The sequence below is a fragment of the Ruditapes philippinarum genome, unplaced genomic scaffold (assembly GCF_026571515.1).
Source record: "Ruditapes philippinarum isolate M1 unplaced genomic scaffold, ASM2657151v2 ctg330_1_1_1_1, whole genome shotgun sequence".
Taxonomy (NCBI): Eukaryota; Metazoa; Mollusca; class Bivalvia; order Venerida; family Veneridae; genus Ruditapes; species Ruditapes philippinarum.
In genome coordinates this window covers 98,754-125,517 of record NW_026857512.1, presented here as the reverse complement: position 1 = coordinate 125,517, position 26,764 = coordinate 98,754, and the positions used below count along the sequence as shown (strand labels likewise).

Sequence of the window (26,764 nt, the reverse complement as noted above, 5' to 3'; positions counted from 1 at the left end):
TTACACAGATAACTTTAGAGAATAGAAATGTTAGAAATTACACCAAACAGAATTATTGTGTAGACTGCAAATGTTATTTCTTAGAGACTAAAATCAGTAATTGTATATATGGTAGATTATTATCAAATCATCCTATATTTTATTCAGATTTGCATGTAGACAAGAGCAAAAAGTAATTTTTACCTGCTTGTATTGAATCTTTTATTTTTTATTTCTAACACCCTAAGTGAATCTTTAAAAAAAACTTCATGCCATGCCTTAAAAAAATTGTGAAAAATTTTACTTGAGAAAATGATACCAAGAAATGAAGAAAACATATTGACATTAATCTATTTGTCATTGAATTTACTTTTTGCATCATTTTTTTTGTAAACAAAATAACAAATGCTAGCATTGCTTTCCTGACTTATAAGTGGGTCAATGATTACAGGTAAAATTAGAACCCCTGTCTTATCAGGGATCCAGACCTTATAGGCAAGTAAATATGGGATGTTTATAAAGGGACTTTTTTGGGAATTTTTATTTTGGCCCAAATTAGCTAGTGAATATCACTTTATTTGTGCACTTTGTTATGTTTTTGCTATCTAGAACACTTCCCAAATTTTCCTTAAAGTTAGAATGAATCAAGAGATATATGTTGCCGTAATACCCAGAATGATAAATGCAACTTGAATTGTCATTTTGCTTGTTATAAAAATTCATTTTTTCCTTTATGGAATTGTTGTTTTTTTATTTATTAGAAAGAATTTTTATTGCTGTTTTTAACAATTTCATAAAGAATGCAATCAGCATTTTCGCCATATTGTGTTCTTTGTAAAGAAGTAATAATTTTAAGATTTCAGTTTTTAAATTTTGATAATGCGATAAATTATGAAATAGTTTTTAAGTTTTATTAAAATTTTAATAACAGTTGAATTTTAGCTTAAACAATTCATGAAAACTGTTTCTTCTTTCATATATTATTTTTTTTATCTATAACAGACAAGCCCAAATCAGATTACAAAACAAAACAACACGTGAGAATTTCACCTCAGCCAGTACAGTATCAGGAAGATGACAAGGGAGAAGACTCTGATGATACTCTGTGTTCTGATAAACCCAGTTCTGTCCCTTCTTACAGGTAAGTCTCTTTAGAGTAAAGCAAGAAATATAAGTTATAGTTTAAGTTTCTTTAAATTTAGGAAATGGTAAATGTAGTTTTGAAGTGACCTACATGTATATAATGAATTATTTTAGGTGAAGTTTCAATCATGTAAAACAATTGTGTATTAAATATTAGTGTATTAGAAAAAAACATTTGTTTAAAATACAGGTAGTTATAGCAGATAGCTTATAATTGAAAAAGTATCTCATAGTTTGTATGATATAGTATGTTTATTTGTATGTTATTGAACATTTATTTGTTTGATATAGAACATTTTATTTGTATGATGTAGAATGTTTATTTGTATGATATAAATATATAAAAAGAATTTGATTCCTTGTGTGGATCTCATGTATGTATATATAGAACATTTTTTGTATGAAATAGAACATTCATTTGTATGATATAGAACAATTATTTTTATGATATAGAACAGAGATTTTATGTTTGCTAGAGAAGTAACTTAATTCAGATTATTTAATGGAAAAAGATCATAAATATTTGGAAAGAACACTTCTGTTTGTTTAAGCAAACACACATAAAGTTCATAATTCTTGCATATCAGACAGGATTTTCTAGTACTTTTTCTTGCACCAGTGCTGGTTAATGTTGTATTTAGCTCTTTGGTGAGGGGGAGTTAAACAGGAAATTGGCACTTGTAACAGGCATTCTCAAACTTAGATGTTTATATGCCTTCAAGCCAGATATTATGGTTTCAAATTTTATGAATTAATTATTTTTGTCTCCTTTAAAAGAAGCAATATGGACTTGTTGTGTAAGGTCAAATGTCAGATCCTATATTAGTGGATATATATAAACACAACTGGAGTCATCTTGAATAGCTGTTATACAATTTTATAATTGAACCACATCACGACAAAACCAACATAGTGCGTTTGCGACCAGCATGGATCCAGACCAGCCTGCGCATCTGCATAAGTATGTTCATATTCCAATGTGACCGCAAATGATTTCACACAGACATAATTGAAACAATTCTGGTTTCGTGCCTCATGTAATTAAGGCTTCCGTTATTAAAAAAATAAGCCACACCCTTAAGTGGGCCGGACAAATAATCCCTTGTAAACTATCTCATCATATAAAAAAAAGACAAAAACCAGGAATTAATACCTTCTTTAAAGTTTAATTAGACTTTAATAGGTGTGTTCTGATAAGCTATACAATATGTAGATATGCCAAGAATTTTCCTAAAGCCTTTTTGATTGATTGAAAACATGTAAAGAAGCTGTGCCACAGAGTGTGACAAAATTTCTTAAATATTACATTTAGTTTGAAATGAAGTATGCTTTTCTGTAAGTATTCTGTAAATGTTATGAAATAGCAAATGATAGATTTTGTTGAAAATTTAAAACAGTTGAATATATTGCAACTTAAATATCAAAAGAGCATAGAAGCAGCTTAGCCAGGAATTCAAAAAATTGGTATTTGTTCTTGCCAATTTCATATTTTATGATTTATAATTTGATTATAGTGAAGGAAAACATTAGTATCATATCAAAACCTATAAGGTAAGAACTCCCCAACATAGTTACTGCGGCCTATCATCAAGTCTGGCTATACTTTGGTGCAAACAATAAAAATTTGTATGCAACAACTCATCAGAAATCTTAATTGCCTGCGTTCAACTTTTTTGTTGACCGTTCGTCGGAAGATATATCTAGTTGTAAGACAAAGATGCTTTAAGCCCTTCTACAAGATGTGTCTGCAATACATGTCTGGAAAATCAAAATGATAAGAACAATAGCTTACTGTGACTATAAAATGACCACATATAGCTGCACTATGATACTTTTTGCTCTTTCAATGAGCAATGCGAATGAAAGAAAATTTACATGTCTATTGAAATGTTAAATTTGTTTGCGTAATTTCCACACTTAAAATTTCAACATTGTTTTGTATTGAAAAACAACATATTTATATGTTTTGTCTTTAAATGTTTAAAAATGCAACGATTAAATCTTCATTAAAAGTTATTAAAAAATTAAAAATAGCTTAATTAAAAAGCAGGTTCGTTACAGAATACAGATTTCAATTCAATGGAAAAGTCTTTCCGAAGAAAGCTGCCAAGTATTATGGAATAATTTCTTGATGAAATAAAACACCATGAGATGTTTCGTCAGTAAATTAAGCATGTTGTCTTTATATTATTGTTGAAACTGGAGCCACCGCTGCACTCATTTATACCGTAATGATTCAGGTTCCGACTTCGGAATATAATATATGAGGTTGAGAAATACAAATTGAAAAATAGACGTGAATAATATAATATTGAAATAATGTTGTCAAAAGTAATGACATATAATTAAAGTGGACAACCGTCACAAATTATATTATACATGGATATCAATTGTGAAATATTTAAAAAACAACATGAATTAAATCAGTCATAAAATACAATAAAAAAGGACAGCAGTCATGCAATATATAAAATAATGTGGATAGCTAAGTCATGAAATACAAAAAACATGGACGGTAGTCAGGAAATATAAAAAAACGTGGATAGCAAAAAAACAAAGATTATGAGCAGTCATGCAATATACTTAGAACGTGGACAGCATTCATGACATAAAAAAAAACGTGAAATATAAAAAAAAACTTGTTTAGCAGTCATGTAAAACAATAAATGTAAATAATAACTTTGATTATAGAATTTACAAAATAAAATAAATCTTTGAAAGGTTTGTTAGATTCACTACTTAATAGGGATAGCCATCACAAAATATATATTTATTGTGAATAGTTTTGTTTCTGGACTGAAATAAACTATATATACATAGTGAATGTGAAATATAAATAGGATAGTGAATGTGAAATATAAACGTGGATAGTAAATGTGAAATAAAAACGTGGATAGTGAATGTGAAAGATAAACATGGAAATTGAATCACTGTGAATATGAAATATAAACGTGGATAGTGGATGTGAAATATAAACATGGAAATTGAATCACTGTGCAAACGTGGATAGTGGATGAGAATTATAAACTTGGATAGAGATTGTTATCCTTCAGGTAAGATATTGTAATATTTTCCTTTATATTTATCACTCTCATTTTAATCTTAATCTATTTTTCTTTTAACTTTGCCTACTAAATCTGTTGGTACTTTTACTTTCAGCTTTAATTAGTTTTTCATTTTTTATCAATTTCTTTTTGCTTTGATAGCTTGACAAGGAGGTCTATGGTTAGTATTTTACTAGTTGTCGAGCAACTTGTGCATTTCTGACAAATAAGTATATGTAATATGCTCTTTTTCTAGTTGCCACATTTTATTAAGATGTGTAAACACAATTATCATTTTGAATGCTTCTGGTAAAATATGACTAGCCTTATGTTACCAATATATAGTGTGGTTCAAATTAACTATTAAGGATTTTTATCAGGAAATATAATGCCAGTTTTGAGACTTATGAAAGTAAACTTGAGTGGTTCAATTTATAACTCTTACTATTTTAAATTTGTATAATAAGCTAATGCTATCTTAAACCTGGAATTAAAAACTGTTATATTCAGGTATTTATATATGAAATACAATCAGTCATGTACTAAGCAAAATAAAAGAGCTCCAGTAGTGAAGACTGAGAGAATGTGCGTGCAAGCCTGTTTCTTAATACAAGTGACAATTTTTATTATGAAGTTATTATTGCTTAAAGAATTCAGCGGTCTTAATACAAAAGTTAATATACAAGGTAATCATGGAATATTCTTGATGTTGATTGTTGATGACTGTTACAATCTCTGAGGTTGATTAAATTGAATAAAGTTGGCTTCTTAAAGTCATAGACAATGTGATATTCAGTGTTTCATTTTGTTTTATTATAGTAACAGTGGCACTTATTTCCTCTTGAGAAATGATGAAATTAAATGTTTCCATGTGCATGTGTTAAGTAGTCAATGATCAATGACAAATTCAATCTATTACATAAATGCTAAAAATTGATTTGTGACAGTCAGTCAATAGATAACAACATTTGGCTGCAGTATTGATTTTCCTCATTCATTATTCCTTCATGTTAGTTAGGTTCCATTCAACCTTCCATGCACGGTTCCATTCAACCTTCCATGCACATTGAGTACAAACCCTGCAAGTCCTACTAAGCCAATTGCACATTTCATGCAGTCTGACCTTTCCATGCAGTCTGACCTTTTCCATGCAGTCTGACCTTTCCATATGGCTTTACCTTTCCATGCAGCCAGACCTTTTCAATGCAGTCTGACCTTTCCATACAGCTTTACCCTTCCATGCAGACAGACCTTTCCATGTAGTTCTACCTTTCCATGCAATCTGACCTTTCAATGCAGTCTGACCTGACCTTTCCATGCAGTCTGACCTTTCCATGTGGTTTGACCTTTCCATGTTGTCTGAACTTTCAATGCAGTCTGACCTGTCCTTTCCATTCAGTCTGACCTGTCCTTTTCATTGTGGTTTGACCTTTCATGTGGTCTAACCTTTTCATGTGGTCTGACTTTTCCATGCGGTCTTTCCTTTCCATGTGGTCTGACCTTTCCATGCCATTTGACCTTTCCATGCCATTTGACCTTTCCATGCAGTCTGACCTTTTCATGCGGTCTGACTTTTCTATGTAGTCTGACCTTTCCATGTGATTTGACCTTTCCATGTGATTTGACCTTTCCATGCAATTTGACCTTTCCATGCGATTTGACCTTTTCATGCAGTCTGACCTTTCCATGCAGTCTGACCTTTCTACACGGTCTGACATTTCCATGCAGTCTGACCTTTCTATTATGGTCTGACCTTTCCATGCAGTCTGACCTTGGCTGATTAATATTTCCAATCAACACCCTTTAAATCAAGAACGAACAATTCTATATATGCAAAGAATGTCAAGTTCATTTATTATACAAATATAGGCAGGGAAGAGTTCAAATTGAACCATATTGTGTTTTGCATGCTGTGCTGAAGTTGTAACAATTTTACGAAATGTAAAAACCTCAAACAACATGATTATTTAATAAAGCATAATTATACATGGAAATTTAAATGAGTTGTAATGATTTCATCAAGCTCATCAGCAGAAGCACATGGCATTTAAAGCCCGAGTCTGGGGGAAAAATTTAATAAGGGCTTCTACAGACTGATGTTAATGTATGGAAAAAGGTGCATTAATGCTATTGTTGCATAAAAGAATATGTCTGATGCAGTATTCCTGCTTTTCATTAAAACAGTTTGGTAATGCTATAAGGTGCAAATGTGATTATTAAAATTGACATTTATATTTTGATAATAAATTTACCAGGGCGTTTATTGCAGTTAGATATTTTTACATGGCACCCTGACTCATGCATATTGAAACATGGGCAACAACCATGTGTGATTGCCTGATTTTATCCCTCAGTAATGCATGTTTTCATTTCTGTAAATGTACACCTGTGTGTGCAGTTTATAATTATGTAAGAATTGCATTTAACAAACCAGCTATGCATTTCCCCCAGTTCTGAGAAGTTGAGTTTGTTAGAATATTGCAGTAATAGGCATTAAGTATAATTAGTTCAAATTATTAATTACTTCTAAATCAAATTATTAAGAAAATTACATTTTCAAAAGCCTCATAAGCATTTAAAATATGACAATTCGATTAAAGTTATAGATTAATCTGAAATCTTCTATGGTGTGGGGGAAGGAATATCATAATATTGCTGTATTATTGTTATTTTATCTGTAGACAGGTTGCCAAGGCAACAGTTCTATCACAATGGATATTATACTTTTTATGATAGTTCAAGCAGTGATATTTAACGTCAGCGCTCGGTGTGCGTGATCACATTTCTTAAATTCTCGTTTTGAATTATTATGGTAATTAAGTACCTGGTCATGCAAGGAACTTTTTCCCCGTAATTAATAGCTGCGATAAAATGGTTATTCATGTGATGCTATTACTTTACAATCTTGTCACATGGTAGAAATATTCTGTTTGAAATAGTATATTAAATACGTATTAAAGTACGTTAAAAGATGAAGCCTTAAATTACACAAAGGATCATCAAAGAAAGATGGCTTCTTTTTTTTAAACATCTTTATTTGGCATATGCACTAAATATAGCTTTCTTTTATCCTGAGAAAAAAACAGAACTTTTGTTTAACAAAGGCCGTTTTTAGACATTTTCTAGAAAATGCTTTCAGTTTTATGCAAATTACTTAGTCGTTTCAATATACTTTTTTTGAACAAAAAATGATTATATAATTGCATAGCTTTTGCTAAAGGCTTTTTTTTTGTAAATTTTCTAGAAAATGCTTTTATTTTAAAGTGACTAAGTGTTTGAGTTTTACATGTTTTTTGATGAAAATTGAATTTTCTCATAAAGCTTGAGAATCTAAATTGCTGTTACATCATCAAGTATTTATTTTTATTGATCCTTACATCAATAAGTCCAGAAATACTTTTGAGTCACCATTTGTTAGTTTTGAATTTTGTGTATGTAAACCCTGCCACTGTTAAACCAGCATTAAATAAATTTACATGAATTCATAAAAACATTTGGATACTATTTGACATAAATTCACTTTACCAGCATTGCATGAAATACTTTAATTCTTTACATGAATTTACTTTGCCAGCATTGCATGAAATACATTAATTCTTTATGTGAATTCAGTTTGCCAGCATTGCATGAAATACTTTAATGTCTTAACCTGAAATCACTTTGCCAGCATTGAAATACCTTAATGTCTTTACATGAATTCAGTTTGCCAGCATTGCATGAAATACTTTAATGTCTTTACATGAATTCAGTTTGCCAGCATTGCATAAGATACTTTTACATAAATTTACTTTGTCAGCATTAAAATACTTTAATGTCTTTACATGAATTGAATTTGCCAGCATTGCATGAAATACTTTAATTCTTTACCTGAATTTTATTTGCCAGCATTGCATGAAATACTTTAATGTCTTTACATGAATTCAGTTTGCCAGCATTGCATGAGATACTTTTACATATATAAATTCACTTTGTCAGCATTAAAATACTTTAATGTCTTTACATGAATTGAATTTGCCAGCATTGCATGAAATACTTTAATTCTTTACATGAATTTTATTTACCAGCATTGCATGAAATACTTTAATGTCTTTACATGAATTCAGTTTGCCAGCATTGCATGAGATACTTTTACATAAATTCACTTTGTCAGCATTAAAATACTTTAATGTCTTTACATGAATTGAATTTGCCAGCTTTGCATGAAATACTTTAAGTCTTTACATGGATTTAATTTACCAGCATTGCGTGAAATACTTTAATTCTTTACATGAATTCAGTTTGCCAGCATTGCATGAAATACTTTAATTCTTTACATGAATTTAATTTACCAGTATGGCATGAAATACTTTAATTCTTTACTTGGATTTAATTTACCAGTATTGCATGAAATACTTTAATGTCTTTACATGAATTCACTTTGCCAGCATTAAACTATTGCAATACATTTACTTGATTACTTAACTTATATATATGTTTAATATAATATCAATACAAAAATTCACTTGCAGAATTAATGTGATATTATGTCATACTTTTGACAATGAATTTGATAATATTAAATGTATTAAAGAAGTAAATATTTTGTAGATATTCATATAAGAAGGTGTCTAATTTGCCTGCAATCCAGGTATATTGTGATATTTTGCTTGAAATCCAATTATCAATGCTAAGAATAAGGATAATTTACTTAAATTTGACATTTCTTGGTAAAAAGTTTTTTTGTAATGTCATTTCCCTACGCTGTTTTATTAAATCATTCATATAAATAAATTGTTTGAAAATTTGCATATGTATCTGGAAACAAAGAAATCCCTCGGAAGCATTAAAAACAGCAAAATTACATGAAAATTGAAAATTCACTTGTTAGAATCAGTCTTATATTAGGAAAATAAGTAACATGTAAACAATATATATGTATATAATTATATCAATATAATATAATATATATATGGGAAATTAAAGCTTAGTTGATGACAGTGCGTAAGTTGAGATGTCGGTTTTTGTAATGTTGCCAGGTTACGGTACAGAACATTGAATCTAGAAACACGATCACTCTGTGACTCTGTGAACATTAACTATGTCTTTTTCAATATTGCAGGAATATTGGAAATATAAACATTACCTTTGAAATCCTATTTACTATTTGTATATCTCTTTGATTGAATATATGGCATAGATTATAAAAAAAATCTAAACTTTACTCGTTGTATGTGTTATAGAATGGGCGGGTCCTAAAAATCGATCATGGCAAATGCCAGGGATTTGATTTTTTTGAGGATTTTTTTTTTAATTGGTATTTAGAATGCTATTTTCAGGGAATTAAGCATGAATAAGGGGTAAAAAATGGCATGATATATAAGAGAATAGGATGACAATGCTTGTTTACGTGTAGGATATTTGATATGATATGAAAGATGGACAGGTAAGCTTCTGATGATATTTTAAATTTTAATTAATATCTTCAATTGTTTTTTTTGTCTATTTTTTTGGTCTATTTGTTATTGTTTATTTGTCTTTAAGAAGCATTCTTCCTGCACTTTTATGCACATGTAGAATGAAAAGAATAATTATTATGAAAAACAAAATTTGCACTTAATTAAGAAATATAAATTAAAAGAATTAGATTGTTTTGCAATCTACCATGCATATATCAAGTTTAATAATTTTTTTTTTTTTTTTTACTAGTCTATGATATCAAATGGGTGTAAAATGAATGACATGTCTTAAATTTGAAATAAAGCTGTGAATCAGCAGATTATAACTTAACAGCTTTTTAAAATATCACACTGAAGTGAAAGGAACTCAACTGTGAATGCTTTTAGGGGACGGGACTGGAAATAATTTTTTCGGGATTAATGTTTCATTTGATGTAGGGCTTGACCATTAATAACTTGTGTTCAAAATTTAGGATCATTTACTCACTCTGTTTTTCCAGAATAATTAGTGAACAAAATGTTTTTTTTTTAAAATCATTTCTGACTATAGTATTTTCTTAATTATCGTTTGCATATTGTTCAGTTTTATATGCCACAGTTGTTCTACCGGTATTTAAGAAATTCAAATTTGATTTTTTAGGGCTTTAAGACCTCAGCAGAGTTTGTTTAAGTTTCTTTCAGCTAGATGATGAATAGACTTTTAAGATTTCATAATCTATGTAACCTTAAAGCAGGTGACAATTGTCCTCACTCATATCATCCGCTTTGGAATTTAGAGAATATGGCTTATTTTGACATTGCTTGAGACTTTAACCTTTACCCTGATGTAACTGAAAGTGATTAGCCTTTGCCACATATGTGCAGTCTGTCACCAATATAGACGCCACATATGTGCAGCCTGTCACCAATATAGACCACACATATGTGCAGTAATATCACCAGTATAGAACACACATATGTGCAGTCTGTCACCCGTATAGACCACACATATGTGCAGTCTGTCACCAGTATAGAACACACATATGTGCAGTCTGTCACCCGTATAGACCACACATATGTGCAGTCTGTCACCAGTATAGACCACACATATGTGCAGTCTGTCACCAGTATAGACCACACATATGTGCAGTCTGTCACCAGTATAGACCACACATATTTGCAGTCTGTCACCAGTATAGACCACACATATGTGTCATCTGTCACCAGTATAGACCACACATATGTGCAACCTGTCGCCAGTATTGACCACACATATGTGCAGTCTGTCACCAGTATAGACCACACACATGTGCAGTCTGTCACCAGTATAGACCACACATATGTGTCAGTCTGTCACCAGTATAGACCACACATATGTGCAGTCTGTCACCAGTATAGACCACACATATGTGTCATCTGTTACCAGTATAGACCACACATATGTGTCATCTGTCACCAGTATAGACCACACATATGTGTCATCTGTCACCAGTATAGACCACACATATGTGCAGTCTGTCACCAGTGTAGACCACACATATGTGCAGTCTGTCACCAGTATAGACCACACACATGTGCCATCTGTTACCAGTATAGACCACACATATGTGCAGTCTGTCACCAGTATAGACCACACATATGTGCAGTCTGTCACCAGTATAGACCACACATATGTGCAGTCTGTCACCAGTATAGACCACACATATGTGCAGTCTGTCACCCGTATAGACCACACACATGTGCAGTCTGTCACCAGTATAGACCACACATATGTGCAGTCTGTCACCAGTATAGACCACACATATGTGCAGTCTGTCACCAGTATAGACCACACATATGTGCAACCTGTCACCAGTATTGACCACACATATGTGCAGTCTGCCACCAGTATAGACCACACATATGTGCAACCTGTCACCAGTATAGACCACACATATGTGTCATCTGTCACCAGTATAGACCACGAATTATGTGCAGTCTTTACAATTACAGGTTCTATACCAATGGCTTTTTTTGAAGTTAACGTAACCAACCTCCATTTTTTTAACTGTTCATTATGGATATTTGGAATGTCAAAATGAAAATTAGTAACAATAGTATGGCGCTTAAAGTCAGACATTACACAGATGACAACTGGGGCACTTAAAAACAGAACGATATGCCAAAGATAATTATGAAATATACTCAGAAATACTTTAAAAAATACTTCCACTGGGGAAAATTGTCTTGTTCACAATTTTGTCATGGTTATTCAATTACGTTTTTGAGTTTAAATGAAACTATTCAAAAATCCTCACTGGTTAAATGTTATTAAAGTTTAAAATGAAATTAATTATCATTGGACGACCTCTCAGGAAATTTTCTTATTCAATTAAGTTTCAAGTTTGTTTTTGGTACGTATAATATATAAGAAAACGTCCCTCAAATGCTTGAGACTGTTATTCAAGCTTGTTTGAATTTTGAATGAAAGTATCACAGAAAGACCAGCTGTCAGGAAATTTTCTTATTCCAGTTTGTGAGTATATATATTAAAAAGCCCCTCAATTATTTCTGTTATTCAAGTTTGTTTTGAGCTTTGAATGAAATTGTAACAGGAAAAAAAACCTTTCAAGTAACTCTGTTATTTCGTTAATTAAGTAAGACTTTAGAGAAATATAACTTACATAACAGAAAAATAACCTACTTTAAGCTTGAAAAACAGAATTTCTGTTTTGTCAATGCATCTATCAATTTCCCTTTATGCATTCAATGGCAGTGTTAAAGTCAATTCTGGTTTCCATGACTACCACCCATAAACAGAGAACAATTGAATTATTATATTGTACAGTATGAAAGACAAGTGCAATTTCAATATCACATTGTCATGACTGTTTTCTAAGTTAATATCATGTTGAAATGATATGTTCATGATTGCTAAACTGCTACTTTCTTAATTGAATATCTACAACAATATTATTGCTTTAATTAATTCATGCTATCGCCTCGGTCAATATTAATTTTTTCAGTACATATTATATCATATTCAACAGCTAGAAAGCCCATATTTGTATAATATCACGGGTGGTTACGGTCGTTGACTTCAAACAGCTTGCCCCTCACCGCTGTGGGTTTGAATCTCGACAGGGATATTGGATTCTTTCATGTGAGGAAGCTATCCAGCTAGCTTAGTGAACTTCGGTAGTTCTTAACTCAGGTGCCCATTGGTGCCTGAAATAATGCACAGAAGGGCACCTGAGGTCTTCCTCCACAAGTAAAGCTGAAACGTCACCAAATGATATACACCTATACTGTGCCAGTGTGACATAAAACCCAATCAAACAAACAAGTATAATATCACATGAACTTTTGATTGATATTAATTTATAATATTAAACATACAAGTAGTCAAGTCAATGTATAACAATATTTTAATGCTGGCTAAGGTAATTCACGTAAAGACTTTACAACAATTAAATTGTTGGCTTCAAAGTGAATTCATACACAATATTTTAATGCTGACAAAGTGAATTCATAAGAAAAAGACATATCAAAAGTTAAATGTTTACAAAAAGAACAATTGAATTATTATATTGTACAGACTCTTGAGCTTAATCAGAGTGAAATCAATTTTCATCAAAAAAACATGTTAAACTCAAACAAGTCACATTGAAATAAAAGCATTTTCTAGAAAATTTACAAAAAAGCTAAAGCTATTGCAGGCAAAATAGTTACTTTCTTATTTGAATATCTTTAACAATATTTACTGCTTTAATACATTCAATTAAATTCTCATTGAAAGTATGACATTTACAGCAGTGTTGCACTAGCTGGTTCTACAGAACATTTTTCCAATGTAGTTCTTGTGCTTTTCCTGATATAATTCTTGCAGAAATTATGACACAATGTTTAAACCATGTACGTGCTTCAAAATTAAGTCGTATTGGAAATTCCTGCAGGTTATAACAGGGGAAAAAAGTAAAGGAAAGTAGTCTCAAAGGAAAGTTACTTAATTGCCTCTGTATCAGCAAATATTTGCCTGGAGTTTGGTTTATGTTAATTATTCATATTTTGAAAGATATGAATTACCTTTTTTAAGTAATGTGCGTGGACATAGTGGTGACCCAATTTTACCATAAACAAATGTGACATGATCATCGATGTTTATGAAATGTTTTTGATAAAATCTGATGCACATAATTATACTGGAATACATATTTTATACTGGCTTATCAATAATTGATACCTGCAAATTAAACGTTGCAATTAAAGGGATATTCAGGCAAAATAATGACAAAAATATCAAAATGATCTTATGTTCTTAAATCACGCTGAAATGACATTTCTGAAAGTTCCAGCATGAATTTTTGTTTAAATTCTACATATATTTGGTTTGAGGCATAAATATATCTATTTTAATGAACAAAATTTAGACGCCAATAAAATCAACGAATAGTTTTAAAACAAGTCATGTCACTAGAATAAACTCTCGAAGTTACAATAAAATATATTGTGGATATTGTAGGATTGAAACAAGTCAAAGTCATTCATTTGACATGTTCTTAAACGTTTCCAGAGTTCACCGTGACAACTTTTGTGAAATCCTAGTGCTCTAACCTGACCCACGCGGGTCAAGTTAGGAAACCACCATTTTATTTTTTATACGCAGAAAAGTTTTGTTCTTTTGACTGTCTAATGTATTAACTTTGGGGGTATTAACAGAATAATTAATGAAAAATCCAAAACTAAGAATTGAAAATTTTGCCTGTGTCTCCCTTTAAGCGTTATTCACAGAATAGAAATAGACATGAGTTTTTTTATTTGGTAAATATCATAAAATTGATTTTACAATACCCATTTAAAGCTGCACGATTCATGTTAATTTTATTGAAAATTTTGGATATGTATGTAAAAGTAAAATATTGTGAGGTGGACAAATAAAGTAATTTACATATTGCAATCGATCGATCGACACTTACAATCCAAGAAAAATTACCGAAATGTGGTCAACATACGCAAAAACAGTCCTTACTGGCGTGTTTAGTAACACAGTCGACATATGGTGATAAGATTCTGCAAAATCAGTCTTAAACCGCACATAACATATAAAAATTACAACTTGGATCTTGAATGTTTATAACTTTCTTAAAAGTTTAGTACATTTCTCTCAAAATTGATTAGCTTGAAATATTTTGGCTCCTCTGGAGGCGTGGAGCTTAATATGACAGCTAAGAAGTTAACAGCCTGTCTAAAGAATCTGTACTTGCCACATAATGATTTTCTTTATTTACTTTGAATGTTTCTATTTCATCTACTTTTTTTTACCTTTCATTGCATTTGTCTATTCATTCCTGAATTTTTTATTTGCCACTTTTTGTACCTTTCACATTAACTTTTCACTTTATAGCTTGTCCGTATGATATTTATGAAGCTTGTTTTCTTTTCTTCTATAAGGTGATTTTTCTTTGATTTTTTTTACTCATCAAGATACTTTTAGTTCAGAAAAACATGTACATGTACATTTGGATTATAAGATTATATTCACTAGCAAATAAGAGAAACAGTTATTGGAAACTTGACAACTGAAAAAAAGCAGAAAAACATCTTGCCATTTGCTCTCATATGGATATTTTAGGTAAAAAAAGCATGTTTGAGAAAAAAATACATGAATGAGTCTCTAATTGAAATAGCATATATGATTCTTTAAACAAATAAGCATTCCAAGGTAAATTGCCAAGCGGTGCTCTTGTTTGCATTCTAGTATAGAGCTTTATATTATTCTTTATATTATTCTTTATTATATGATATACATCATATTGCCAACATGTTGTTCTTGTAATTTGACCTGAAGTTATTTTGCAAGTTTCATATAATTTTTTTTTTTTAATTTTCTGACATGTGTGTGATTTACAAAGGAAAATGACATGATTTTGTTTTGTTTTCTGTTTACAGAAGTTGGGGAAATTGGGATCCAGTGAGATCAGGATGGCATGGACAGTCGGACAGTTACAGTAGGCAGTGGATTGACTTGCACCACCCTAATGTTTCAAAATCAAATTCCCTGGAAGACAGCCTGTCAAAGTCTAGCTCATTGTCTCAGTCATCTTTAAGTTCTAGTGAAAAAGATAAATGGCAACATTCCAACATAAGAACTAACAGGTGTGAAAATGTTAATGGTAGTTATTTCCTCTCAGAGCACAGTGCCTTTGCCAATGGATTTTCAAGGCAGACTTCCCAAATCTCAAATGCAACACTCCCATCATGGAGTGGCTCAGAATTACCAAATACATCTGCAAGTGCTTCAAGATGCACAAGCACTGGAGAGTCTATGTTTGAAGATGTGGCAGTTTCATTTCGAGATCAGAATCTGTCAAATAATTGTTTCAAAGATTATCAGTATTCTGAAGTGGTTGGACCAACAAGACGAAGGTCATCATTAAGTGATGCTTTGTCGGTAGGTCCATACTTGTCCAAAAAGTCAGGTGAAGACAGTATGAAAACAAGTAAAGAGAAAAGAAAACACCGTGACATTATTATACAAGAAGATGAAGAGGAGGCTTATCCTTTTGCAAAATATACTTTTAACAAGAAAACAGAAAAATCAAAAGCGGACGATAGCACAAGTACACTTTCATCTATGTCAACAAAAAGTAGTTCGCAAGAATCAATATTTTCTGTTGGTTTAATGAAACAATATGTGACATTGAAGAATGGTAAAATGCCCGTTATGAACAAACAGTCATCGAGTAGCTCAATGATATCATCAATGACTTCTAGTTTTGCGGATCAGAACAATAGTAGTATGTCGTTAGAGGATAATAACATAAGTCAAGATTTTGAATCATTTAAAAATGACTGGAGACTGAGAAATTCTAAAATTAGGTATCAAAAATCAGCTCCAAACTTGTTCTTGAATATTCCTCCTCCCCCTATGCAAAATCCATACACTTATCCGATGTACAATTTTAATCAGATTCCTGCTCCAGAGCAGCTTTTAAACAGTATGGGACTGGATGAGGCTAGATCAATTTTGCCAGAAAGATTTATGAAAAGTTGGATAGAGAAAGCAATGCTGACACAGCAAGAGGAATACATGAGGTGTATGATGAATGCCTCACCACAGATGTCAAGTGCATCATCATATTATGACAACCCGTACTATGTTGATGACAGTGATTTACCTCCGAGTGTGAGTGCACAACAATCTGCTGCTACAACCCCACAGTATCGGTCCTCAATTGAGAACATTAATGGTGTAGCAAAACTATTTCCTCAGCCACAGTCAAGAGTGCCAGAGAGAAAAATACTCCAACGTTCTCATACATTTAATTCAGGTACACAGAGATCAATTAGATCCAGGGCAAACAGTTTTGCAGACAACGAAGATGATATGGATAGTGCTGAGCTAGCTAGTGTAGGAGCTCTTCCTTTGAAGAAAGAAAATAGTTTTGATAAGTTAAAAAGAATTCTTCATTCATCATTTCCTGTGCAGTACAAAGAGAAGAATTTCAGGAGGTCTATGTTTGCCTCAAGTCACCAAAAGTCTTTACCAATTTTCCTTGAAACATTAACCGAGGAAGAAGAGGAAAGGAGGCGGTCAAGAACTCCAAGTTTTGAATATATCCCAAACAAGAAATCCTCAAAATTAAGGTCCTTTTTGGAGGAAGAAAATAGGTCAATGCAGGCAAGTTCATCTGATAATGTTTCTGAATTAAGTGCCTCTAGCAGTGCCTCAAGTTTTTTTGAGCCTCCTGAAAAGCTGAAAAGGGACAGTGACAGTGTTTTGTCATCTTTATTTTTCTCACCCATTGAAACAAAAAAAGAACACTGCAGCAAAAATGAAGGCTCAGTGATAAGTATTCCTAGTATAGTAGTTTCTGAGAGAGAAAATGAAAGCACTGTTTCTAAAAAGTCTCAAAACGAGATATGTTTAAATGAAACACTTCAGGGAACAAAGCCCGAGTCAGGATTACCAAGAATTATTGAGGAAACTTGTTCTCCTACCAATTCAGAGAAGTTACATATGAGTCGACCAGCATCCCCAAATCCTGATAATCAAGATGCTCACAGCACTGTAGGATGTAAACACAATCTTGAAATAGCAGAAATCATGAGCAACAAGTCACATGAAACTTTCAAAAAAGTTTCAAAGAAAGAAAGAAGTTTAAAAGATTTTGAACAGATGCAGGCGGACTGGGCTCTTCCAAAGTCTAGCCATTTCCTAAGCATTTCTACAGGAGACCTTGATGAAAGGCACTTGTCCCCAGCATCGTCAGTTGCTTCGCCAAACATTATGTCACCTATTACAGTGATAGAAGTTCACAAACTTGATAATCAAAATGACAGTCTTGATATGGATGAAACCAAAACTTCAGAAAACAAAAATGTTAGACACACATCAACTGGAACTATAGACAGTAGTAGTAAAAGTCATGCTGGAATTAGAAAGGAAATATTATTCGAAGGTAAACTAGAATCAGCTTCTCAACAAAACTCTCATAAGAGAAAGAAATCAAAAAAGTTCAAAGCACCAAAGTGCCTTACATTAAAAAGACATTTAAATGAATGTGATCAACTATGTGGTAAAAACTCCTCTTCTGATTCAGAAAATGTTTTTGAAGAAGAAAGGAAATTTGATATGGCAAAGACTGATTTTAAAAGTAATGAAGTTCAGGCAGATGATAATTTGTTAGTACCATTAATAACCGTTTCAGATGTATCAGCATTATTACAACAACTATCGCAATCGATCCCACAACTTGCCAAAGATCCACTGTTTGTTTTAGCACATGACAGATCAATACAATGTTCTCTTCTCAGTGCAACTCCTAGTCAAGATACATTAAATGATCAAGAAATAAATGAGAAAAATATAGCTTTTCCTGTGCCTTTGAATGTCGCTAAAATTGAAAATGAATCAGATGATAGTATTTGTAATATGGTGGATAGTTACAGTCAAACAGATGAAAAACAATTGACTGCTCTCACAGATGAGTCTGTGATACAGTGTGAAGATTCAGTAAGCAAAGGACATGATGTAAAGCCATGTTCTGATCAATTAATGTTTCGAACAGTTAAAGAAGTTTTTGTAGATACTTCTGATAACATACAAACAGTAAACATTGCTGCTTCAGGAGTGTTTAAATCAGAAAAGTCCCTCAGTTTGAAGCCCATTGAGCCAGAGTTTAAGGTTAAACCATGCATAATAGATAATACAAAAGCATTATCCTTGCATACCTCATACTTAAATGTTTCTACCTGTACCAAGAATGGAGTTGCTGACAAAGAAAAGTTAGATCAAAGAGATATCCAAGTTGAAAATTCTATGCCATTTAATAGTTTTGAAAATGAAATAGATTTTGTTCAAGAAAGTCAAATATCAGAATATGTTAATGCAAGTATTGTAAGCTTTAATGATGGTGGACATAGTGAAAACATCGAACAAAGCAACCATTCTTCCAGGGATTCTCAAAGTGTAGATACTGAAAGTGATGAAAATGAAAGTGAAGGAAAGAGAAAAACTGTTTTGTTTGATAATATCTACAGTGTAAACTCATCATCTATAAGTGATGATAAAAGTAGAGATGATTTAAGACTAGATAGTGAAAACAGTTTACATACTGAGGTTTTGAAGGAAAATTCAATAGACATTTTTGTGAAGGATGAACAAAATGGGTATGGTAATGGTTCAATGAAAAATGTTTATAAAAAGAATGATATACAAAATCATTTGGAAGAGAGTGACATGGTTGTTATTAGGAATGAAGAAGTTGAACTAGATAATGATGAATGTGAAAAGAATGCTGAAAATGTGTCAAGGTCATTCCACACAGAGTATACTTTTTATCCTGAATTTGAACAAAAATCAAATGTTAAGTTGATGGACACATACACCAGTAGTATTTTCTTTGAACTAAGATATGATATTTCTGAACAAGACATAGGTGATAAAGAAAACTGTAAACATGCTTTGAATGAAATTTCTCAATTGAGTTACAAGAAGCTAGATAAAAATTTTGACTTAAAGGTAGATGATGAAAAAATTGACAATGACAGTGTAAAAGAAAATAAAAGACAGATGGATGTCGGATTTTTCACAAAGTTGTTTAATCACAATGGTGCTCAAGGTAATTCAGGGGACACATTTGAAAGAAAAATGCATGATATTGATGAAAAGAAAGAGCATAGTCTAGTAAAAGAAAATAACACTGAAACAAAAGTTGTAAGTAAAGGGAAAAAAGCTAATATTCTAAGGAAATTCAGAGCTTTGATAGGGAATCATGTTGATGAAGTGGATAATGAACCGGCAAGCTCAGTGGAAGAGTGGCCAAATGATGACAAGTCACAAGTAATATCAAATAGGTCACTGGACTTTGAAACCATTGGATCAAGAAAAAATATCCTTCACAGATGTCTTAAAACAGGTTTTGCAAAATCATTTGATATTGGTAAATTTGAAGAAAATACTGAAAATAGCATAACTGAAAACAAAGGAACTGATATAAAGGCACATTCTTTTGATGATAGAAATTTGCGGGAAAATGGCAACATTAGTCGAAATGTTTCTGAAAGTAGAAAAGTTATTAAAAATGAAAATGTCAGTGTGCTTGAAAGTATTTCTAGCTTTGAAAATGTTGATGTCAATGAAGAAATACAAAAATCTGATGAACCTGATTCAGAATTTGAAATTCAGGACTTATATGAAGCAGATGATGGTGATAAGGTAATGTATCAAGTTGGATTGAATTATAACAAAGAACAGGAATGTTATGATGTGTATGGGAGAGTCAAATTTTACAGTGATACCATGTCAGAAAATTGTATGAAAGACAATAATGGTAATAGTGTGGCAGACAGTAATGGCATATCTAAAGTAAATGGTGTGTTTGATCTAACAGAAGCTGATGTCTTAGACATGATCAATAGTGAAATGAAAGATGTTACAACTGAAAATGGTATTGAACAGCTTATTTCAGATATGAAAGAGAAAGGTAAAGAAAGTGGCAATATTGTAGCTCATGAAAAGAATCTAAACAATTTTGATGACAGAAATGGAAATCATATTTCTTCAGGCAATCATTTTGTAAACAGTGGAAGTGCTTATACTATGAAAGGTTATGGAAAAAGAAAAGTATTTGATATGTTTCAGCAAGTCGAAGATGATGATGTTGACCTGCTCTCTCATGGTAATGATGAAGCCAATACTGTTGGCAAATATGATTTGAAACATGAAGTTGATGTATTAGACAGAAACAGTGGTGAAGATGAAGTAACTAGAAAAACTTTGGAAAAGATTGAAAAACTGTACAGTTTGTCTGTTTATGATCAGACTCACATTCCTGCTCATTTTGAAATTGAAATGACTGGAGATGAAAACATTTATGAAAATGGCAATTACCTTGATCAAGAAATGAAACTTCTTGATTCTTATGATATCAATGGCGAGGAAGTGGAATTTCTGGAAACACATGTTTGTCGGAATTGCGGACATTCTGTTACACTGGAGACTACGGGTAAATTTGAACATGCAGAGATTGTAGAGCATGACTTTTGTTGTAAATGTTCACCTTTAAAGTTTACATCTGAGATGTTGGAAAGAAGAAGAATTCAAAGATTGACTGAAAATGATAACTCATGTAATTAACTGCTCACTAAGATATTAACTTGGTGACTATTTTCTCAAATTTATTAATGGAATGGATTTTTATATTTAGCTTATAATGTACAGTGTATAGTGGTATTTGTTTTAGAAGTCTTTATTTAAGCAAACTTTTCATAAAACCTACTTATTCCCGCTGTTTTTAATATGTTTTTCAGTGGGAGATATTTTCGGAACAGTGATTATAAAATGTTTATATCAATTTTCCTCTCAAAGTCACCTAAATTTACGTATACAGTTGTGTACTAGTAAATGTCAGTAAAAATAAAATCTACAAATCATAGTTATTTTAAAAAAAACCGTTGGGACCAGTATATGAATGTTTTTAAGGTTAAGCATAGGAATGACTAATATAAGGAAATGTAATCTTTTGAATGGTAGGAGCTATATTGACTTTGTCATTGGTATAGAGCCAGGTCACTCTGCATTTCTGTGCATTTTAAGGCCACAGGCGTTCGGCACATTTGCCTTGTCTATAATGGTCAAATTATCGTAAAATAATCTTCCCTTGATCATGAGGTACAAAATTACTATCCAGCACCTGTTATAACTATTTATTGTTTATAGTAAACAACTGCTGGATAGTAATTTTATTCTTGATGATCAAGGGGAGGTTATTTCATGATAATTTGACCATTATTTGCACTGCAAATGTGCCGAACGCCTGTGATTCAGGCCAGGATCTGTACTGTTGGCAGCTTAATTTAAGCATTTTGATTTTGAGATTCTAAGTAGGACCATTCAGTTTTCAAAATTTAGGACTATTAGGGTTATAATCACGGAAATTATTAAGCCCAAAAAGTGATAATCAGCTCGGTAAATGAATAATGGCCCAAAGGGATGATTATCATTTGCCGGCCAATCTCTGGCATGTATTATTATAATATTAATGGTTTTAATACACATTTTTACAGATCTTTTATTTGTAAATGGTTGTTTAAAAAATCCTGTTTCTGGAAGGAAGGCCTTCTTCATATTTTCTATTGATAGTCACAGGGTTGTATTAATTCTCAGTAAATCTATCAAACTGGTCTCTTGCATTTCCATAAAAGAGTGCATTCACTGATTTCATATTGCAATATAAAATCAGTCATCTGTACTAAAAACACACTTTCATTTTTCAGTTAGCTTTTTTTGATGATGTAATTAAAGATGTGATGTCATATATTGTGAACATTTGTTATAATTATGTGCTCATGTTAGAGTGTATAAAGCTTTATATCTGATACAAATTTTAAATTATTGTTTGGATTTTTAAAAAAGATTATACTGCCAAAATGCTTCTATGAATTAAATATGGTTATTAATTGCCTTAAAACTAGTGGTGCATGCACAAAAAAGTCATTGAAAAACAGAATAAAAACCTACTTAAAATAGCAAAATAATATTTTATTCACCGGAACATTTTATTCTGTTTATGTACATTATTCATGTGTGTTAAATAACAGGGACATTCTATGTTGGAATCAACCATATCATAATGGAACCAATATAATTTTACTGTTGTTAAATTTTATAAAAATATTTCTTAAGATATATAGACAGTCATACCCTTTAAGCAGGCTGATTATTATTACAAATTTTCCACCCAAGGTTGCAAACTTGTTGTTATCAGTAATGTGACATTCATTATCAGTTGAAATCATTACTAACTTTAGTATAATTTATAGCTATAAGTGTATTAATATTTGATCTGAAAAGTATCAGGTTTCAAGTTTAAGTCTTTATTTTATGTATATATTTTTCTTATAAGCATTATTCTACAATTTTTGAGTTCAAGCAGTTATGGCTGGCCAGGCTGTATATAAAGGCTAATCACTTTGGGTTTGATAAAAGAAGGAACTGTTTTAGTTAGTTTTTTTAACCTGCATTTGTTAAAATAATTTGTTTTTATTACATTGTAATAGACAGGTAGTTATATTAACATATATATTAATATATGATACCTGTTATAGACAAATGCATCTTTAATTGCAGTTTACCTGACATTTCCCTATGGTACACAAGTTATTGATTGTAAACATTGATTATAATGTAATAGAATTACTATTATACTGTCTGACACCAATACACTTACTCCCAGCCAATTTGTAGGTATGAACAAACTTCTTACAGTTACTGCTTCGAAAATAAGCAAAACAGGTTGACTTATCTTTTGTGCAGTGTGAAGCTTAGTAACATTAAAAGTTATAGTTTGCACCTACAGATTTAGCTGGGAAAAACCCACATTTGCCGAGTTCCAGGTAACATCTATTTGTATAAATATATTAGATGTTCTGTGCATTATGAATTATCTCACAAAAATGTAACCACTATATGATGAAGGTTCAGACTATTACATGTTGTTTAAGGGTTGCTATTTATGGCCCTTGACTTAATTATTATGCTAAAGAAAGATGTTTTAAACCTTTTAATTATTGTGCTAAAAAAAAGAATTTTAGCCTTTGACTTGTTATACTAAAGAAGAGTTATAGATTTTGACTTGTTAATTATTACTGTGGGCAGGGGCCACCAAATATACCCATGCAACACAGTCTACTGTTTTGCTTGATTCAATCAGTACATATTAAAAAGAAAATCCCTAAAATGATGAATGGTTTTGTCCAGAATAAAAGATGGACACGTCCATTTAAGATTATTTAGTGTGGTAAGGGTTTAAAAACACATTACAGCTTCATAAATAAGGTTGTTTTACATGTTTTAAAGCACTTGAATGCTTACAAAAACAAGAAACTGCCACATTACTAAGGAAGTATTTTTTAACATAGCTAATATTAAAGCTACCCTGGGTTATATGTTTTGAAACAACATTTACACACATTTCTACATTGTTTGAATATTTTAATGATACTGGAAAAAGTTATTATAGAGTAGATTATTTCATAAGCTCCCCACATTTTAAGGAATTGACTTTATAATAAGAACTGATTTACTGTATAAAATAATTAAATTATTATAAGTCTTGTTAAAATGATTCATTCTTTTTCTTTAACCAAATAATTCAACAATTTTATTCCCCAATTGATTTAGGCAAGTTAAAGACACAATGCAAGATCGATTAGCTTGTCTATTTAAAAAAAAAAAGTCAAGCTTTTATTATCATGATATAATTTTATGTGTTGTTGTTGTTGTCAGTCTGGCGTCATTGTTGCCATGCAAAAACTTTAACGTAGCCCATTATACAAACATTTCTGAAGCAATCAAACTTGGAATTCTCAATACTTTTTATGACAATGTGCAATTATTAGACAAGGGGCATAATTCTGTAAGCAATGTTTTTGGAGTTATGCCCCTTTTTAACTTAAAATTATTACGGAAAAGCATTACCCACTGCATGTGGTGCACTTAAATGCTCTTTAAGCTTGATATCACTAGAAAATAGTATCTTTATTTCCCGAATATTTAAAGTACCACTAGGAAATCAGAAATTATATATTTGAGCCTCGTCACAACAAAACCAACATCATATAAGTGCGTTTGCAACCAGCATGGATCCAGACCAGTCTGAGCATCCACGCAGTCTGATCAAGATCCATGCTGTTCCCTATCAGTTTCTCTACTTGTTAAAGGGTTTGTAAGCGAACAGCATGGATCTTGATTAGACTGTGTGGAGACACAGGCTGGTCTGAATCCATGCTGGTCGCAAACGCATTATGTTGGTTTTGTCATGGCGTGGCTCAAATATTTATTCATTGTTTCGAACATTACCCTAAGTAATGAAATGAGTCAAAATAATGTAACTATTAAGTTAAATTTTATAATTCTTTTGAAATTTTATGTTTATTGTTCATATTTTAACTATAAAATACTTGTTTGTTATATCTCTGCTGTTATAATTTCTGGTAGTCAATGTTAGTAATTTAGTATTATGATATGATTTTTTAGAAAAAGGTAAAGTCTTACTCAATTATTGTAAAGGTCAAAATGTTAGTTTTTACAGCCTGACTGATGGAAGCAGACCTCAATTTGCCCTACATGCATTATTTCAGGCAACCACAAACTTTCAATATGATAGCTATAGATTATTATACTGCTTATTCATATGTCAAAATAAAATATTATATAATTATGTCATTGATCGAACCCATATTTTTGAGTGGAAAATGATTTGAATTCTGTGACTGTAATATCGCTCAGGAATCATGGGACCAAGACCCTGTTCAGAAAATTTAGTAACTTGTGATAAATAAGAAATATATAATGAATAGTTATGTGTTTTATTAAAAAATCTTATTGAAAAATTTGGGTGGATATAGCTCTAAGAAATTGGGTCCTACGTTTTCTTTCTTTTTGTGCCCCCATGTTAGTGGCGGGCATTTAGATTTACCCTTGTCCGTCCATCCGTTCGTCCATCTGTCCGTCCGAGCAAACATTTGATTATTATGAGCTTCATTCCGTAGTTAAATAAAGAACAAAAACTCATAAAATTCAAATTAAGAGCTATTTTTTTGTTTTTATGAGCTTATTTTGCTTATGGACCTTGGTCCAGGTAGTGTTTATGAGCTGATTTGCCTCATAAACATCAAAAGTTGGTACTTCCGTCCGTCCGTTCACTTTTGTGTCGCACGTAACTCAAAAAGTATTTGACCTAGAGTCATGAAACTTTACAGGAATGTTGATCAGCATGTGTAGTTGTGCACCTGGGTATTTTCGTGTGGATATTCTTAGTATTTTTAGAGTTATTGCCCTTGACTTAGTAAAATTTTGCAATTTTCAACTTGTGTCGCACGTAACTCAAAAAGTATTTGACCTAGAGTCATGTAACTTTACAGGAATATTGATCAGCATGTGCACCAGGTATTTTCGACTGGATTTATGTAGTATTTTTAGAGTTATTGCCCTTCACTTAGAAAATTTTTGCAATTTTCAACTTGTGTCGCAAGTTTCTCAAAAAGAATTTGACATAGTCATTAAACCTTATGGGCAGGTTGCTCAGCATATTTTAGATTTGCACCTGGGGTTTCGCTTGTGGATTTATCCAGTATTTGTAGAGTTATTTCCCTTGACTTAGTAAAAAGATTGACAGAACAGTGGCGCGGTGGGGGCACCCGTGTCCTAATGGACACATTTCTAGTTCCATATAATTATGTTATTTATTTGATATGGGCAACCTTATCCTGCTGGAAGCAAACATGGTTAGCCCTTTTCAATCAGTATAGGGCCAGGCTTTATATTGTCTACTGACCAACTTCAAATTTTCATTGATAATGGACAGTTCAAAAATGGAGACTGGAAAAGTTCATTTAAAAAATTCAGCAAAATCTCTATAGCTTTGTTCCCTGGTGCTTATACAAAGTTATTATAGATAGTTATTATAGATAGTTGCTCATTTGACCTTCAAATGTTTGACCTTTAAATGTTTGACCTTCAAAGCTTTGCTTCATACATTTGACCTCCATAGGTTTGACCTTCAAATATTTTTTATGTCCTCTGTCTTTGTAGATACTGGGTTAAAGTCACTTAAGCTGAAAATTGAATTTCTCTTCTTTCAGTTACTTTTTCACTTAGTATTGCCTCTTTTGTTACAGTTGAGCTCTGAGAATATTTAT

At 31.7% G+C, this 26,764-nt stretch overlaps 1 protein-coding gene across 1 annotated transcript in view; it reads left to right on the top strand.

Moving 5' to 3' along the window:
- The window catches only part of LOC132750012 (trichohyalin-like), a 157,478-nt gene that overhangs the window by 41,988 nt on the left and 88,726 nt on the right, over positions 1-26,764 (top strand). The window contains exon 13 of the mRNA XM_060739962.1: positions 982-1,120. Coding sequence (XP_060595945.1) covers positions 982-1,120 — 139 coding nt within the window. The remainder of the gene's footprint in view (positions 1-981; positions 1,121-26,764) is intronic.